The sequence below is a fragment of the Brachyhypopomus gauderio genome, chromosome 1 (genome assembly GCF_052324685.1).
Source record: "Brachyhypopomus gauderio isolate BG-103 chromosome 1, BGAUD_0.2, whole genome shotgun sequence".
Taxonomy (NCBI): Eukaryota; Metazoa; Chordata; class Actinopteri; order Gymnotiformes; family Hypopomidae; genus Brachyhypopomus; species Brachyhypopomus gauderio.
The window spans coordinates 3,453,779-3,471,997 of NC_135211.1; the positions used below are offsets into that span (position 1 = coordinate 3,453,779).

Below are 18,219 nucleotides of genomic sequence, written 5' to 3' on the forward strand. Positions count from 1 at the left end.
GCAAAATGTGGATCGCCACACTACTATGGGGTTAGGGTTAGGGATTATGGGGAGCAGAATTTGCTGGGTCGGTGAGCGATTTTGGACGCTGCGTTATACGTGGTGGCTTGTTGCTGTACAACAGCGATTAAACATTGCCTAGCTGGAGGAAACCTCAAAACATTGTCAATAGCTGAAGAAATGAGAACAATCAGTTAGCTCACTGGCTCATTTTAGACATAAAAGGTATCAAATCTAGTTTCTACTTTCTAGTTTAGCTAAACTCAACATGCATAATTTTGAGAAACCATTTTGAGAAACCGAAAGTGTTTCTTCAGTTAAACTGCTAGTTAATAAGAAGCCTTTGAGGTCTCAGATGTCATCGTCAACCCTCTGTCCTCCCCAGAGATGCTGCATGATCATTTTCAAACAAAACCTCAGGATGCATTATGGGTATTCCTTGCCCACTAGGGTCATAGACTGTATACTGTGGCTCAATCCGATACCTAAGCAGTAGGCTCTAGATTTCAATGCAGTACATTCTGCTCAACTGTTAAAGCAGTGTGTTCTTTCAGTAGGTGACTGGGCAATATGTCATACAACCTCTGTCATACCAAGTCACATGATCATAGTTAAATGCTCCAGTTGAATAATGGGATAGAACAGCTGCAATCGCATACTTCAAAATGGCTCCGGATTCAGTAAGCCATCCGGGTATTTTTCGCTTACTGTTTAATGCATACTATGTGTTTGGACATAGCTACTATCCTTTACCGCATACTGCTTTGGCATACTATATAGGAGGGAAGTGTAGCATTTCATACAAAGCCTGTATATTGTATTGTATTGAGAATGAATGACTAGGGTACATACTCTGAACACTGTTTATTGTATTGCATTGTGGGATTATTTTAGTCCCCTGGCTATGTTTAAAGTAGTGCACTATTATAGTGAATTTTGATTTTTAGATAATTACAGAACACAAAGGTTTCACCCAATGTCTATCGTAGCCATGGGCGTGGTAGTGGGGGGAAAAGTGGACCTGACTACCCAGGGCCCGAGTAGAGAGGGGGACCCATTTTGCTCATGTGCCTCGTTTACTGGCATTTATAGGGGCCCACTGACATTGAGAGTGTACAGGGCCCAGAATTTGTTGCAACGATCCTGATCGTAGCAACACTATTCTTGGCTTTGGTTCTTAAGGTAAATGAGTGGCCTGGTTATCACTACACCTGACTTCCAGGTAAGAGAATAATGATGGATCGACCTCAACCTGGAGGGCTGTCCTTAGACAGGGCTGTCCTTACGCAGGGCTGCTTAAGATCTCAGCGAATTTAATAGTAAAGCCAATATGTCATATTTTTAACTTGTGTCTTACTGAATGTGTGTATCCAGAGCTCTGGAAAACTTCTAAAGTTGTTCCATTGATTAAAAACTCAAAAGTACCTCTCACTGGACTAAATAGTAGGCCAATCAGTATATTACCTGTACTCAGTAAATTACTGGAAGGAGTTGTGTTTAAACAGATTCAGTCTTACTTTATTAGAAATGGTATTTTTGCTGATTTTCAACATGCATATAAGGAGGGTTATTCAACATGTACGGCATTAACAGCTATGACTGATGATTGGTTAAAAGAAATTGACAGGAAACGATTGGTTGGAGCTGTGTTTCTTGATTTCAGTGCTGCTTTTGATATTGTTGATCATGAACTGTTGCTAATGAAGTTATCTGCATATGGTTTTGATAAACGAGCTGTTACTCTGATGAGTAGGTATCTAAGTAATAGAAAACAATGTGTAATGTTTAATAGCTTTTGTTCTGAAGTTTTGACATTTCCGTGTGGTGTGCCGCAGGGGAGTTGTTTGGGTCCTCTTTTGTATAGTATTTATGTTAATGATTTGCCGTACATGTTGTGTAATGCTTCTTCGATGGTGTATGCGGATGATATGACATTGTATGTTTCTTCTGATTGTTTGAATCAGGTAAATGATGTATTGCAAAAAGAATTGATGTATGTTTATGAGTGGGTATCAGATAATAGGTTGAAACTAAATGTGGTAAAGACTAAATGTATGGTATTAGGTTCTAAATATTTAATGAGACAGACTCCAAAATTAAATATTTTTTTAAATAATAATCAAATTGAACAAATTACAGAAATCAAATTGCTTGGTGTTACAATAGATCACACATTATCTTGGTCTGCACATATTCAGAAGGTGGTAAACAAAATGAGCAGAAATACTGCTATTGTCAGATATAATGCTCATTTTATGTCCTCAAAAATTAGGAAAATGGTACTACAATCTATAGTTTTATGTCATCTGGATTACTGTTCAGTTGTTTGGTCCGGTGCCTCAAAAAAGGATTTGGTCAAACTTCAGATAGTTCAAAATAAAGCTGCAAGATTAGCATTGGGCTGTGATTTCAGGACCAATGTTGATCAGATGCATCAGGAACTGTGTTGGATGAAGGTTAGAGATAGGGCTGCATACTGTCTATTGCTTTTTTTACATAAAATTAAAACGATACAAAAACCTTTTTACATTTATTCACAGCTGCTACCAACTTCAAACAGACATACTTTTAATACAAGACGAGCTTCTGTTGTTTCTTTCATATTACCTCTGCCACGAACAAATGCATTAAAAAATACTGTTTTATATAGAGCTGCTTCTTGTTGGAATATGTTGCCATCAGGATTAACAGATTTGGAAATGTACAATAGATTCAAAGTTATTCTTAGGAAATCTATCATTTACAATCAAATATTACTTGGGTAAAAATTTCTTGTTTTCTTAATTCAGTGACCTTGATTTAACTGTGAATTTTCTTGTTTTGTTTTGTTTATAACTAGAAGGTGTTTTCAGCCAGTTGGTCTTGTTTAGATTACTGGGTGTTGGCCTCTTTGTTATGTAGGTTAGCGCTGGCTATTTTATTTTTATTTTATTTTTATTTATTTTTATTTTTTGTTGATTGTGTTGTTTAATATGTTTTGTGGGCCTCAGGAAGAGTAGCTTCTGCTGAGGCAGAAGCTAATGGGGACCCGTTTAATAAAGAATAAAGAAAGGGCTGTCCTTAGGGCTGTCCTTAGGCAGGGCTGTCCTTAGACAGGGCTGTCCTTAGGTATTTATTCTTTATGTCTTTAGGCATACAGTTGTGATCAAATTTATTCAACCCCCACTGAAATAAAGTGTTTTGGCCAGTTTGACATTGATTTTGATCATTTCAGTCATCTTATTTACAATTATATCAAAGAGGCACTTATAAATTAGACAAACATAACATAATATTTATGATGGAATAACCACAAATGTCTTTACTGTGCTGACATCATTATCAGTTTTATTCAACCCCCTAGTGACATTATTTTTTAGTACTTAGTACAACATCCTTTTCCAGTTATGACAGCTTTCAAGCGTGAAGCATAGCTTGACACAAGTGTCTTGCAGCGACCTATGGGTATCTTAGCCCATTCTTCATGGGCAAAAGCCTCCAGTTCAGTCACATTCTTAGGCTTGCGCACTGCAACTGCTTTCTTTAGGTCCCACCAGAGGTTCTCAATTGGATTTAAGTCTGGTGATTGCGATGGCCACTCTAGAATGTTCCAGCCTTTCATGTTCAACCATGCTCTAGTGAACTTGGATGTGTGCTTCGGATCATTGTCCTGTTGGAAGGTCCAACGTCTCCCAAGCCGCAGGTTTGTGACTGACTCCATCACATTTTCCTCCAAGATCTCCTGGTATTGAAGGGAATTCATGGTACCCTGCACACGTTGAAGCTTTCCTGTACCATTAGAAGCAAAACAGCCCCAAAGCATAATTGACCCCCCGCCATGCTTCACAGTAGGCAAGGTGTTCTTTTGTTCATAAGCCTGGTTCTTCCTTCTCCAAACATAGCGCTGGTCCATTGTCCCAAACAGTTCTAATTTAGTTTCATCTGACCACAGTACACTGTCCCAAAACCTTTGTGGCTTGTCCACATGACTTTTGGCATACTGCAGTCGACTTTTCTTGTTCTTTGGAGTCAGCAAGGGGGTGCGTCTGGGCGTTCTGGCATGGAGGTCTTCGTTATGCAGTGCGCGCCTTATTGTCTGAGCTGAAACTTCAGTGCCCACATCTGACAGGTCTTTTTTCAGTTCCTTAGCAGTCACGCGGGGATTTTTCTCCACATTACGCTTCAGGTAGCGCACAGCAGTCGCGGTCAGGATCTTCTTTCTGCCACGACCAGGTAACGTTTCCACTGTGCCCTTTAACTTGAACTTGCGAATGATACTTCCGATAGTGTCTCTTGGAATATTTAACAACTTCGCAATCTTTTTATATCCATTGCCATTCTTGTGAAGAGCAATAACCTCTTCTCTTGTCTTCTGGGACCATTCTCTTGCCTTCACCATGCTTGGAAACACACCAGTAGATGTCTAGAAGGAGCTGAGTATCACAGTCCTTTTAAATCTGCCTAATTGGTGCTTATCATGCTTGATTGCTGCTCGTTGACATCCACAGATGTTTTCAATACCTGATGGAAAACACTGGAATGAACCTCTGTTCTTAGGAGTGGTAGTCGTAAAGGGGTTGAATAATTGTGTCAATGAAGAAATCACAAAAAGGCCATTTAATACTTTATGACAAAAAAAATTGATGCTATCTTAGTTGCATTTAGTTCTTTAACAAGTCCTTGTAAGATTTCATTATGAACACAATTACAAATGTGCACTGAATTCCATAAAACCCTTCGCAGCATTGGGGGTTGAATAAATTTGATCACAACTGTATATATCACAGTTAAACTAACCGGATCAGTTAGTTAATGTGAAGGAATAGTCTAACCCTCAAACCATCTGAACTGGGGGGGCCAGACTGGGGCGAATATTTTAGCCTAATTCACCACTCCCCCTTCTCACTCATGTGAACTGAATGGACTGGTGGGGGGGGGGGGGTGCCTAGCTAGAAAGGTCTGAATACTTGCTAATATATCGCTACCTTGGAAATACTTGTGCTGCTTTATCAACATTCACAAAAATGGTGTGTCTCACACCACACCTCTTTTAGGGGCCTTAGGATGTTGTGACAGGGGCGCTGACCCCCCCCCCCCAGAACTGCCACTGAGTGTCTGCTCTAAAGTTTTAGACACTGCCCCTGTCTAAAAACCATATCTAAAACCAAACCGACACTTTGGCTCTGTACAAATCGTAGGCTGTCATCTGTTTAATCTGATACGCTGGGTAACAGATAAGAGTTCTAATCTGATATCACAGCTCATCGTATCGACATGAACCAGTAACACTGCCAAACAGCACAGGTACACGAACAGTACAATGAAGAACAGAAAAAGAAAAAACTTAAATACTGACAGATAATACAACAAATTCCAACAACAAACATACTGCCAGAGACAATACAACATATTCCAGGTGCTTTTAAAAGTGCTTATTTTAATAAGAATGTCATTTTTTCCAAAAAAAAGCATGAAATTACGTTTAGAGAGCTCATTTTGTTTTTTTTAATATAAAGTCTTCCTAATACAATAAGTAATGTCCTAATATAATAAGCGAAACAATGCGTCCTGTTTTGGTACATGCACGAGGATTTATCAGTGACGTCGAACCTAAATATGGCCGCTTCTCCACTAATGAGTAAGGAAGGTTGGTGGGTGGTGGATCTGATGAAATGTTGCTCTCTGGTGGTGGTCGGTGGTAGCGCAGTTCTCATTCCTGAGGCGAGTTTTATTTTTTTTAATGAAGTAAAATGAATTACGCTCTATTTTAATGAAGTAATCTCATTCGTCTCTTCGCCATCTGCTTATAGGAAATCCTTCAGTAATTCAATTTTGGTGTTGTCCTGCTGTCTCTTTCACCAGTTTGAAATAAACTGTTTCGTTCTGTGAGATGTGTACCATCAGCCTGTCTCTAACGCTTATGTTCAACCTTATTCGTTGGCGGTCTTACACCGGCACTGAGTGAAATTGTAATCGAAATTGCTGTCATTACTGCACTCTGAGGACTGCACTTTGAGGACAAAATCGCTCCATTTTAGTGAGAAACCATGAATATTTCGACAACGGGTTATTTGACATGTCCACATAAGGGAAACGCTTCTTAATTTATTCATATACACTTCATTTTTTACGCATTTATTTAATGGATGTTATTAGCTTTAGCTGTAGGTGAAGGTAAGGCATTACTAGCTACAGTAAAAAAACAGCTAGTCCATGGAAATCCCACAAAGACTGTGTGTGTGTGTGTGTGTGTGTGTGTGTGTGTGTGTGTGTGTGTGTGTGTGTGTGTGTGTGTGTTTGTGTGTGTGTGTGCACATTCATGTCTGCATACCGTGCTCGTCCCTGTACACCCTTAACCTTAACCACTCAACGACCGGCTGCTGTCCAATCAAGGAAAACACCCCTGCGAGCTCCAGCCCGCACCTCCCCGCTGGATACCCATCATGTCTTAACTGCAGCAGGAGCCAGGGCTGCTCCCCAGGGGACTATTTTTAACTCGGCGGTGTTGGAGAACCACAGTGAATCAAGCACAGGTCCAAACGAAGCTCTTTCACTATCGCCGTTTCTACTAGACTGGACGTCTTGTCCGCTCTTCTTAAAGAACCAATTTAGGATGAAGAGAAGATGTGGTTGAAGATGATAAATGTCCCCGCTGCTTCGTTATTCATTACCTCTCCCTCTCTGCTGCTGGCTTCCAGTGCTCCATCATCTTCTTCTTCACCTTCGCTCCTCCGTCCATGGGGTGGGAGAGAGTGTCGGTCTGGAGAGTGTGGGCTGACACTCCGCCAAAGTGACGTCTGTCCATCTGCTCGTCGTCAAGGGGATCAACCCCAACTGAGTGTATTATCCCCCCCCCACCAAACACACACACACACCTTTATAGCGACAACCTCCTTTATTGAGACTGGGCTGACCAGGGAGCATCGTCTTTTCAGGGACTCAGTTTGGTACATTCAGTTTTGGTATATTTAGTACATCCAGCCCGGTTTAACCTCGCCCGGGCCGCAGTTGGTGCTCTGTGTATGCTTGCATGATTCTCTCCTCCCGCCTCTAGCACCAGCCAGGATGGCGAGCCAAATGCAGAAAACGAGAAGGCAGATCTTCCATTCTGGCTCATTTACTTGGGTCTATTTCTGTCCCCGAGGCTGTAAGTGTGGTGAATCCCAATGACCCCATTTGATTCAGTGGGTCAGGAATAACACTCTAGTGTCTACGTGAACACTTAACGCAGGGTGGAGGAAGGATAGACACACTGCATTCAGACTGGCAGCAGTGACGGTGAGTCTATAGACCTGACATTGAGTCTGTAGACCTGCCATTCACTCTGTAGATCTGTAATTCAGTCTGCAGACCTGACATTGGGTCTGTAGACCCGTCATTCGGTCTGTAGACCTGACATTGGGTCTGTAGGCCTGTCATTCAGTCTATAGACCTGACATTGAGTCTGTAGACCTTACAGTGAGTATTTAGACCTCACAGAGAATCTGTAGACCTGCCATTCAGTCTGTAGCTATGGCAGCACATCTGTCGACATGACAGTGAGACTATCGACCTGACAGTGAGGCTGTAGCCCATACATACACACACACACACACACACACACACACACACACACACACACACACACACACACACCCCCACCCACACACACACACACACACACACACACATACACACACACACACACACACACACACACACATACACACACACACACACACACACACACACACACACACCCCCACCCACACACACACACACACACACACACACACACACACACACACACACACACACACAAACACACACACACACACACACACACACACACACACACACACACATACACACACACACACACACACACACACACACACACACACACACACAAACAAACCCACCCACACACACACACACACACACACACACACACACACACACATACACACACACACACACACACACACACACACACACACACACACACACACACACACATTTGCTGTTGCACTACAAACCGCAAGGCCTTGGCTGTTCATTCTCAGGCCTGGTCAGGTTTAACAGTCACTATATAAACTGCATGTTGTACTCTGATGAGGGACCAAACCACTCACACATAGCAAGGAATAAAGCTCACTGCAGTGCATCTTGTCAGAAACTGATATTACATTCTTAATACAACGATAAGCAATACAAACGTTTTCGTCACTGGCCAATCCAGACCGATAGCTGCCAGTTATCGTCTTACCAACAATTTTCAGTGCTAGAAAACAGACTGGTAGCTATGCCTGGCCCAACCACAGGTCAGCAAAGAGCGCTGGTTTCTGATTGGTTGACTAAAACCATAGCAACATACCGGCACTGTTACACTATTGTTTAAACCATGTGTGCCAAGCACATCATGGTACCACTGTCACAGTGGTACACTCCAGAACCCTGGTCCAGTCACTCCAGAACCCCGGTCCAGTCTCTCCAGAACCCTAGGTCCTAAAGCCCAGGGAGTTCAGAAACCCAAACTCAGTTCACCTTTAAGTAATCACTTAGCTTTCTCTGTCCGCTCTGCCTTATTGTAACACTGCCTTGGGGAGAATGTTGCAGGTGAACAAGTGTGAACTGGCGCCATCTAGAGGCACGCTGCTGCTACAGCTCTGCTTTGCAGTGCGTGTACTGGCTTTAATCAACTTCACTGTCACTATCCAATAACCTCATAATCAATATACAGGTTACGTCTGGGATTTTGAGGGGGGGTTGTGGTCATGGGCACCAAGTTGTTACAGGGTACAGAAGGCAGTGGAGTGTTTTAAACCTGTAAAACAGATTGAAACATTCATCAGGTGCTTTGCAAACGTGTGCATATGTGTGTGTGTGTGTGTAAGAGAGACTTACCTAGATGGGTCTTCAGCTTTAGTGTACACCCCCCTCAAATCCACACTGTTCATCTTATTTTCAAACAACCCATAGCTCAGAGTGACCTACACACACACACACACACACACACACACACACAGTGACTGCAATGGAACATCAGATCATGGTTAATGAGCAGTAAATGTAATTCATTATAGAACAATATATCCACAGAAACTCTCTTGAGTGTACACACTCTCACTTACGTGGACAATCTCACTTACGTGGACACTCACGGGACACTCTCACCTGCATGGACACTCTCACTTGTGTGGACACTCTCACCTGCGTGGACACACTCTCACCTGTGTGCGGATGTCTCTGGGCGTGAGCTGAAGCAGGTTCTCCAGGTGTGAGTGGAACAGACTGCTGTGTGTCATGGAGACTCCAAGACGACGTTCTACGATAAACCCAATCACACAGTCATCAGGCAGCCGGATCACAGCTGAGGTCTGCTCCAACCTGGGCCCGCTGTGCATATAAACACACGCACACACAGGCACACACACAAACACATACACACACTCAAATAAAACATTTGACCTAAATTTGTAGATATATAGAAAGATGTAACCTGTCCTAGTGTACAAACAGAAGTGTGAACAGAACAGAACAGATGACAGAATTGGACATGTGATGTCAGAATTGGACATGTGATGTCAGAACTACAAGTGTGATGTGATGTGCTGTTATTATCTCCCAAGTCCAGTTGTCTTGTTTTTCAACCCATTAGGCCCAGGTTTCCCAAAAGCATCGCAACACAAACACTATTAAATGGTTGAACGAACATCACTCTGACACTTGGATGCATTTTGGTCACAAGCTAGCCTTTCATAAGCAGTGTGATAGCTGTGAACAGAGGTGTAGACCTGGGCATTGCACCCCCTGTTGACCAGCAGTGGTATGGCGGCTCGCTGACACACAGTGGTAAGCAGAAGGCCACGCGGTCCGGTGTGTAGTGGTGACCTCACCTCGCCCACGGTGCCATCTTCTCTGCCAGCCTCCTGTTGACACAGAACCCTGCTCCACCAGTGGCGAACCAGAACTCCACCTCCCTCTGCAAGATGACACACCCATACGTCAACGAAAACATATAAATAAATGATACTGACCAAAAGGTGTACTTTCAAAAACAAACTCAGTGAGCACTGAAGTGAACGTGGACATGTGGACATGTGGACATGTGGACGTGGCCTATACATGCAAGGGGACCCCATGCAGAAGAAGCAGGCCTCTGTAATGTGTACCACTACCAGAGGATCACCTCACCCCAGCCCAGCCCCGCCCCCTCCCTGGCCCCTCCCTCTGCCCCTCCCCCTGGCTTCCTCTGCCCAGTACAAAACACACGAAATGTATTTTGTTTATCACACAGCTGCCTGTAGAACCCCGAGAGAGGAACACGGGGTGGAGAGTGTAATTAAACGGCTAGTCCTTCATGAAGAGCTCAAACACACACGTGCGTGTGTGCCCAAGCAAACGAGAACGATGATGGCCGCCCACACGCAGTGCTGCAGTACAGGACACAAACCGTCTTGTTCCCCTTGAGTAGCTCCTGGGCTTTCATTGGTCGATCCAAGCTGGGCTTGCCCACGTAGATGTCGCTGTCCAATGGGAATTCAGTGAGTAAAGACAGCAAGGCCTCTGGGTTCAAGTAGTTGTCGTCATCAACGTGACACAGCCACCTGTATTACGGACAGCATGTCAAACCAGCCCGAGTGCACTAACACACAGCCCTAGAAAAACTGCCATCACGGTTCAGCTGAAACGCTAGGATTATTATTTAAGAATATTTTTTAAGAGAGTGAGTGAAAAAACACAAGCGATCCATCATGACTGGGCAGATCTTCCCGTTATTGCCTGAAGCGATAACGTGTGTTGAAATGAAAGGGCCGTGATGAGGGGCTGCAGATTAAAACAGTGTAATGCGCTGACTCACGTCTTTCCAGAGGACATGAAGTGGTCATACTCAGCAGCCATCTTGCAGGACAGTGCCTGGTGGCTGTGCTCTGGGGAGCAGCCAGTGACGATGATGTTGAAGCCTGTACACACACACACACACACACACACACACACACACACACACACACACACAAAGTACATACCACAGAACACATCCATGCACGCATAGCAAAAGAGAGGAGGGAGAAATATTTGCTAGAATGGTAAGATTTTGGACAAAACGTGTTAAATATTGAGCATGTGGTATGTGCGAAGAGTAGGTTACCTCTAGAGCTAATCTCCACATCTGGTGAATCAGTAAAGATAAACGTCTGAAATAAACAAATAAATACTTAACTGGCAATTATATGACTAGATCTTTCATTTCAGTGCACTACTGTTACACCTACCTACAAGACAGACAGGCAGACAGATTAATGAGAGTCAGTATATTACGTGTCACACCGCTCATGTCCTCTTTCCTGCTCTCTCTCTCTCTCTCTCTCTCTCTCTCTCTCTCTCTCTCTCTCTCTCACACACACACACACACACACACACACAGTATTAGTGGAATAAAAGCAGATGTCAGAAGGACAGCTGATAGAGGCTTCCAGTCACGTTGTTAAAGAGGCACGTCGACACTCAGACAATGAACACAGAGGGGCGGGGCTTCCTGGAGAGACCAGAACTCTTTCATCCCTTCTGAGGGTGAGAAAGAGAGGGAGAGGGTTGAGAGAGGGGATGAGGGAGAGAGAGAGAGAGAGAGAGGGGGGGGGTGAGAGAGAGAGAGAGAGAGAGAGGGGTGAGGGAGAGAGAAACAGAGTGACAAAGACAGGGTGAGAGAGGCCTTTGAATGAAAATGGCTTTTCCATTTCTGTCTCAGAGAGAAAGCAGGGATGAGAAAAAGAGGGATGAAGGAATAAAGAAGGGTGTGTACGCAGAGGTCCGGTCGCTCGGGTCGGATCCCAGACTCCACAACACTGATTGGACATCCTCGCTCCAACATACCCATCAGTCTGAACCATCAATCTGCCACCACACGCAAAAGGACACGTTCAGAGCGTGTGTGTGTGTGTGTGTGTGTGTGTGTGTGTGTGTGTGTGTGTGTGTGTGTGTTGGTGTGGTTGCCCGTGACCAGGTGAGTGTCACGTTTGCCCCTCCCATGACGTCACAGTTCCAATGGCAACTCCTGCTTTGCCTTGTGTTGTCTCACTCCCTGGCATCCATGTGTTTCCTTGTTGTAGTTTTGCCTCAAGTCTACCCATCATCCTTTGCACCTGTCCCTGGTTCATTATTGGTTTGTTCTTATTCACATTCAGATTCAGAAAACTTTATTCATCCCCGAGGGGCAATTGAGGAGCTTGCGTGTGTATGTACCCTGTGTTTTCTGTCCTGATTTGCATTTGTATGTACCCTGTGTTTTCTGTCCTGATTTGCGTGTGTATGTACCCTGTGTTTTCTGTCCTGATTTGCATGTGTATGTACCCTGTGTTTTCTGTCCTGATTTGCATTTGTATGTACCCTGTGTTTTCTGTCCTGATTTGCATGTGTATGTACCCTGTGTTTTCTGTCCTGATTTGCATTTGTATGTACCCTGTGTTTTCTGTCCTGATTTGCGTGTGTATGTACCCTGTGTTTTCTGTCCTGATTTGCGTGTGTATGTACCCTGTGTTTTCTGTCCTGATTTGCATTTGTATGTACCCTGTGTTTTCTGTCCTGATTTGCATGTGTATGTACCCTGTGTTTTCTGTCCTGATTTGCATTTGTATGTACCCTGTGTTTTCTGTCCTGATTTGCATGTGTATGTACCCTGTGTTTTCTGTCCTGATTTGCGTGTGTATGTACCCTGTGTTTTCTGTCCTGATTTGCGTGTGTATGTACCCTGTGTTTTCTGTCCTGATTTGCGTGTGTATGTACCCTGTGTTTTCTGTCCTGATTTGCGTGTGTATGTACCCTGTGTTTTCTGTCCTGATTTGCGTGTGTATGTACCCTGTGTTTTCTGTCCTGATTTGCATGTGTATGTACCCTGTGTTTTCTGTCCTGATTTGCATGTGTATGTACCCTGTGTTTTCTGTCCTGATTTGCGTGTGTATGTACCCTGTGTTTTCTGTCCTGATTTGTGTGTGTATGTACCCTGTGTTTTCTGTCCTGATTTGCATGTGTATGTACCCTGTGTTTTCTGTCCTGATTTGCGTGTGTATGTACCCTGTGTTTTCTGTCCTGATTTGCATGTGTATGTACCCTGTGTTTTCTGTCCTGATTTGCATGTGTATGTACCCTGTGTTTTCTGTCCTGATTTGCATGTGTATGTACCCTGTGTTTTCTGTCCTGATTTGCATGTGTATGTACCCTGTGTTTTCTGTCCTAATTTGCTGGTATTTTGTCTTGCCCATTTTCTACAATCTGTGTCGGTTTGAATTTTGAATTTTATTTTTGCACAATATAAAAACACACAAGGTGTAAATAACACAACATACATTGCAGGTAGAGACAAAAACCTGATTTTGCCAACATGTGCTCTGTGTTTTGATCTCTTGTATACTGTTGTTGTTACGAGCCTACTCTGTGTGTGTCGATCTACTCCTCTTCGCTCGTGGTTCTCCCTGTGTTTCGTTAACGTACGTCCGTTTCCTGCCTTTGTTGAGTGTTCCGGACCCGTTGGCATTCGTGCCACGGCGCTGGGCTCTTTTAAAGAGCCCACATGTGGATGTGCCCCCTGATGAATCTCGCCCTGCTCTACGTTGGCGTCGCTCGCTATCACTCCGCATTACAGTGAGCTTAGGGGGTGTCTTTAAGAATGCACGAGTGTGTGTGTGTGCGTGTGTGTGTGTGTAAGCATCTGTGTGAGAGTATGTGAGAGGGTGTCCAAAATATACTTGAGTGTGTGCTTATGTGTCTGTGTGCGAATGTGTGTGTATGTGTGTGTATGTGTGTGTATGTGTGTGTCTGTGTGTGTATGTGTGTGTATGTGTGTGTACAGTTGTGATCAAATTTATTCAACCCCCAATGCTGCGAAGGGTTTTATGGAATTCAGTGCACATTTGTAATTGTGTTCATAATGAAATCTTACAAGGACTTGTTAAAGAACTAAATGCAACTAAGATAGCATCAATTTTTTTTGTCATAAAGTATTAAATGGCCTTTTTGTGATTTCTTCATTGACACAATTATTCAACCCCTTTACGACTACCACTCCTAAGAACAGAGGTTCATTCCAGTGTTTTCCATCAGGTATTGAAAACATCTGTGGATGTCAACGAGCAGCAATCAAGCATGATAAGCACCAATTAGGCAGATTTAAAAGGACTGTGATACTCAGCTCCTTCTAGACATCTACTGGTGTGTTTCCAAGCATGGTGAAGGCAAGAGAATGGTCCCAGAAGACAAGAGAAGAGGTTATTGCTCTTCACAAGAATGGCAATGGATATAAAAAGATTGCGAAGTTGTTAAATATTCCAAGAGACACTATCGGAAGTATCATTCGCAAGTTCAAGTTAAAGGGCACAGTGGAAACGTTACCTGGTCGTGGCAGAAAGAAGATCCTGACCGCGACTGCTGTGCGCTACCTGAAGCGTAATGTGGAGAAAAATCCCCGCGTGACTGCTAAGGAACTGAAAAAAGACCTGTCAGATGTGGGCACTGAAGTTTCAGCTCAGACAATAAGGCGCGCACTGCATAACGAAGACCTCCATGCCAGAACGCCCAGACGCACCCCCTTGCTGACTCCAAAGAACAAGAAAAGTCGACTGCAGTATGCCAAAAGTCATGTGGACAAGCCACAAAGGTTTTGGGACAGTGTACTGTGGTCAGATGAAACTAAATTAGAACTGTTTGGGACAATGGACCAGCGCTATGTTTGGAGAAGGAAGAACCAGGCTTATGAACAAAAGAACACCTTGCCTACTGTGAAGCATGGCGGGGGGTCAATTATGCTTTGGGGCTGTTTTGCTTCTAATGGTACAGGAAAGCTTCAACGTGTGCAGGGTACCATGAATTCCCTTCAATACCAGGAGATCTTGGAGGAAAATGTGATGGAGTCAGTCACAAACCTGCGGCTTGGGAGACGTTGGACCTTCCAACAGGACAATGATCCGAAGCACACATCCAAGTTCACTAGAGCATGGTTGAACATGAAAGGCTGGAACATTCTAGAGTGGCCATCGCAATCACCAGACTTAAATCCAATTGAGAACCTCTGGTGGGACCTAAAGAAAGCAGTTGCAGTGCGCAAGCCTAAGAATGTGACTGAACTGGAGGCTTTTGCCCATGAAGAATGGGCTAAGATACCCATAGGTCGCTGCAAGACACTTGTGTCAAGCTATGCTTCACGCTTGAAAGCTGTCATAACTGGAAAAGGATGTTGTACTAAGTACTAAAAAATAATGTCACTAGGGGGTTGAATAAAACTGATAATGATGTCAGCACAGTAAAGACATTTGTGGTTATTCCATCATAAATATTATGTTATGTTTGTCTAATTTATAAGTGCCTCTTTGATATAATTGTAAATAAGATGACTGAAATGATCAAAATCAATGTCAAACTGGCCAAAACACTTTATTTCAGTGGGGGTTGAATAAATTTGATCACAACTGTATGTGTGTCACACTTTGTTTCAGTTCCTACAGCAGTGGGAGGGGTTTCCACTAGTTACTGTTTCCTTTTCTCTACATTTGCTGCTTCCTGTTGGTACACAGCAAAGACACACTACCCTGACTACCTGACCACACACACACACACACACACACACACACACACACACACATGCACACACTACCCTGACTACCCACACACACACACACACACACACACATGCACACACTACCCTGACTACCCACACACACACACATACACACACACACACACACACACACAACCCTGACTGCGTACCCACACACACACACACACACACACACACCTAACCCTGACTGCGTACTCACACACACACAAACACACAACCCTGACTACCCACACACACGCACACACTCACACAACCCTGACTGTGTACCCACATACACACATACACATACACAAACACACACAACCCTGACTGCGTACTCACACACACACACACACAACCCTGACTGCGTACTCACACACACACAAACACACAACCCTGACTACCCACACACACACACACACACTCACACAACCCTGACTGTGTACCCACATACACACATACACATACACAAACACACACAACCCTGACTGCGTACTCACACACACGCACACAACCCTGACTGCGTACTCACACACACACACACACAACACACACTACACACCACCCTGACTGCCTACCCTACTCTAACCCCACACACACCATCCTCACTGCCTCCCAGAACAGAACTTCGTACGCACACCATACTCATTACACACAAACATGCCCACACACTCCTGAATATCTACGAGATCAACTCAACCTACACACACACGAATAACCCTTGTTATGCCTGTCAAAAGGAGAAGAGCTGGATCCCAACGAGGAAGTGAGACAGATCACACTTCCTAGTGTCTGTGCTATCAGAGCGGGCGGCTGCGTAGTGGCCTCTGTGCTTCTAAAGTGCTGGATGTTCCTCATCCAGGAATTCGCTTTGACAAGCCACTCGTAGATAAAGGCACACGAGCCTCTGGCAACAAACTGGAGAGTGTGTAACTGCGGTTAGAACATCATGACAGGCCATAGTGAGAGACAGGTGGACAGTGAGACACCAGAGACACACAAAACATGAGAGAGAGAGTGAGAGAGACCATGTGTGCATCCAAGGGAATGCCATCCACAGTCTTGCAAACACGATCAAACGGCTCTGTGCTCATTATAAATGACCCAGCTGTATGATACAAACATTGTGCTGAGTCCAGGGACACTTTGGCCCAAAAGAAGTCTACACTGGTACCTCTGGGCTTTGGAGTGTATATGATATTCGTTTCATATACTGTGTGCAAGAGGGCGCACACCCGCCTGTCACGTGCTGACGAACTCTAAAGGCGCACATAAAGTGATGAAGAGTACTCACGTGCTCTCTAGTTCTAGAGATCCACGTCTCCAGCAGGAGCGCGAGGCGGCTGCCGTGAAACCGGCCCGTGGTTTTTACCGCGATGAAAATGTCTTTCATCTGTAACACTGGCAAGCCGTGTGCATTTGACTTGCTTTTTCTAGCTTGTTCGTCTTTATCTTTGGACTCCTCGTAATTGGAGACCATGTGGTTCGACACATCCGTTTTTGAGAACGCTGTGTTTACGCGCGAGGACACGCGCTCTCCGTCCTCCCGTATCCTTCCGTGCAGAAGGTGCACGAGGCTTGATGAGAGTTGTGGGGTGACTTTTTGTGCATTTCTGTCCCGACGTTGTAAACCCACCAGTATGAAGATGAGCGACAGTGTCAGCGCGGCAGACACCAGCACGCGCGCCCGTTTTCTCGGTGTCATGGTCTACGTGGCTGGCAGAATTTATTCATTTCTTTGAGTGGTCCGGAATAAATGACATTACAGGTTGCCTTCGAAGACGAAATAAGTATCTTGGGTTTTACAGGAGGCATGCCCTAACATAAAACTCTCCTTAGTGCAAAGAATTGACAGTGGTACCCAAGGCGGTGCATGATTTTGGCACCATGGTAAAACGCATTTTCACAAACGCTCAAACCCATCTAAAGCATTTTCAGTCTCATTCAAACTGCAGATCGGTTGCAATGGCATAAAACATCATTTAAAACTAATATCCTACACAGTAACGCTATGTGGTCCTCATCTAATAACTGTAAAGCACAGATGTTTATCATAAACGTTTCTACAATTAAATTAAAAAGTGACCACAACCCGAGCGTACCTGTCACTCCGTATGAGTTGTCAAGGCAGAGGATCAGATATGTCCACCAGCTTCTCCAAAAAGCGCTCACACCCCTCCCACTTCCCCTAGTTGATGGGCGCCAATGACAAGAAGAAATTAACGGTGCGCAAAACGAATCCTTCACGTAAACATACAGCCTTCCACTGGGTACATCGAATAAACGCTAAAAATAACTCTCGACTTCATCCTAATTCATGAAATGTGCAAAGATAGTAGAAAATTAACGCGTTTGTTATTGGAGTAATCGTGTTCTATACCCGCGCGACTCTCTGTAAGAAATAAAAACTGCGCTTGAAATATGCTGGTTTCCTATGTGAATAAAGGCCTTGACTGTTTAAGCATTAATCCGGAACAGGTTTCCCTCATAGCCGAGATGACACGGGGCTGATGATGGGCTACGAGTCAAAGCCGCAGACAGGAAACAACTAGCGGAAGATTTCAGCTGCGCGCTGCACGGCCAGAGAGTTGCGCAATAAGCGCACGAGGCTGTGTGACCTTTGGGTGGCAGATGTGGGCACTTCGATATACGATTCACATACTTTTACTCATATT

General features: G+C 44.3%; 1 protein-coding gene across 2 annotated transcripts; it reads right to left on the bottom strand.

Annotated features, from left to right (window-relative positions):
* Positions 1-6,855: 6,855 nt before the first annotated feature.
* mfng (MFNG O-fucosylpeptide 3-beta-N-acetylglucosaminyltransferase) lies at positions 6,856-18,063 on the bottom strand. Of its 2 annotated transcripts, none has more exons than XR_013132082.1 (8): positions 16,839-18,063; positions 11,111-11,156; positions 10,823-10,925; positions 10,415-10,568; positions 9,858-9,943; positions 9,192-9,286; positions 8,866-8,951; positions 6,856-8,785 (listed from the first exon to the last, which is right to left on the bottom strand). XR_013132082.1 is itself a non-coding variant. In XM_077010634.1 (8 exons), exons 1-8 carry the CDS (start codon positions 17,247-17,249, stop codon positions 8,734-8,736), a joined length of 1,104 nt encoding a protein of 367 aa, XP_076866749.1. In that variant the 5' UTR covers positions 17,250-18,059; the 3' UTR covers positions 6,856-8,733. The 2 variants fall into 2 exon arrangements, 1 of the variants encoding a protein (XP_076866749.1); XM_077010634.1 differs by having other exon boundaries at positions 9,192-9,357; positions 16,839-18,059.
* Positions 18,064-18,219: the final 156 nt, after the last annotated feature.

Excerpts from the sequence above, each read along its gene's own strand:
- mfng (XM_077010634.1), bottom strand. The coding sequence starts at position 17,249 with ATGACACCGAGAAAACGGGCGCGCGTGCTGGTGTCTGCCGCGCTGACA. Across the intron at positions 9,944-10,414 it reads TACTCAAGGGGAACAAGACG|AGGGAGGTGGAGTTCTGGTT; the intron begins GTTTGTGTCCTG and ends GTCATCTTGCAG. Across the intron at positions 9,358-9,857 it reads AAGATGGCACCGTGGGCGAG|CGGGCCCAGGTTGGAGCAGA; the intron begins GTGAGGTCACCA and ends TTATATGCACAG.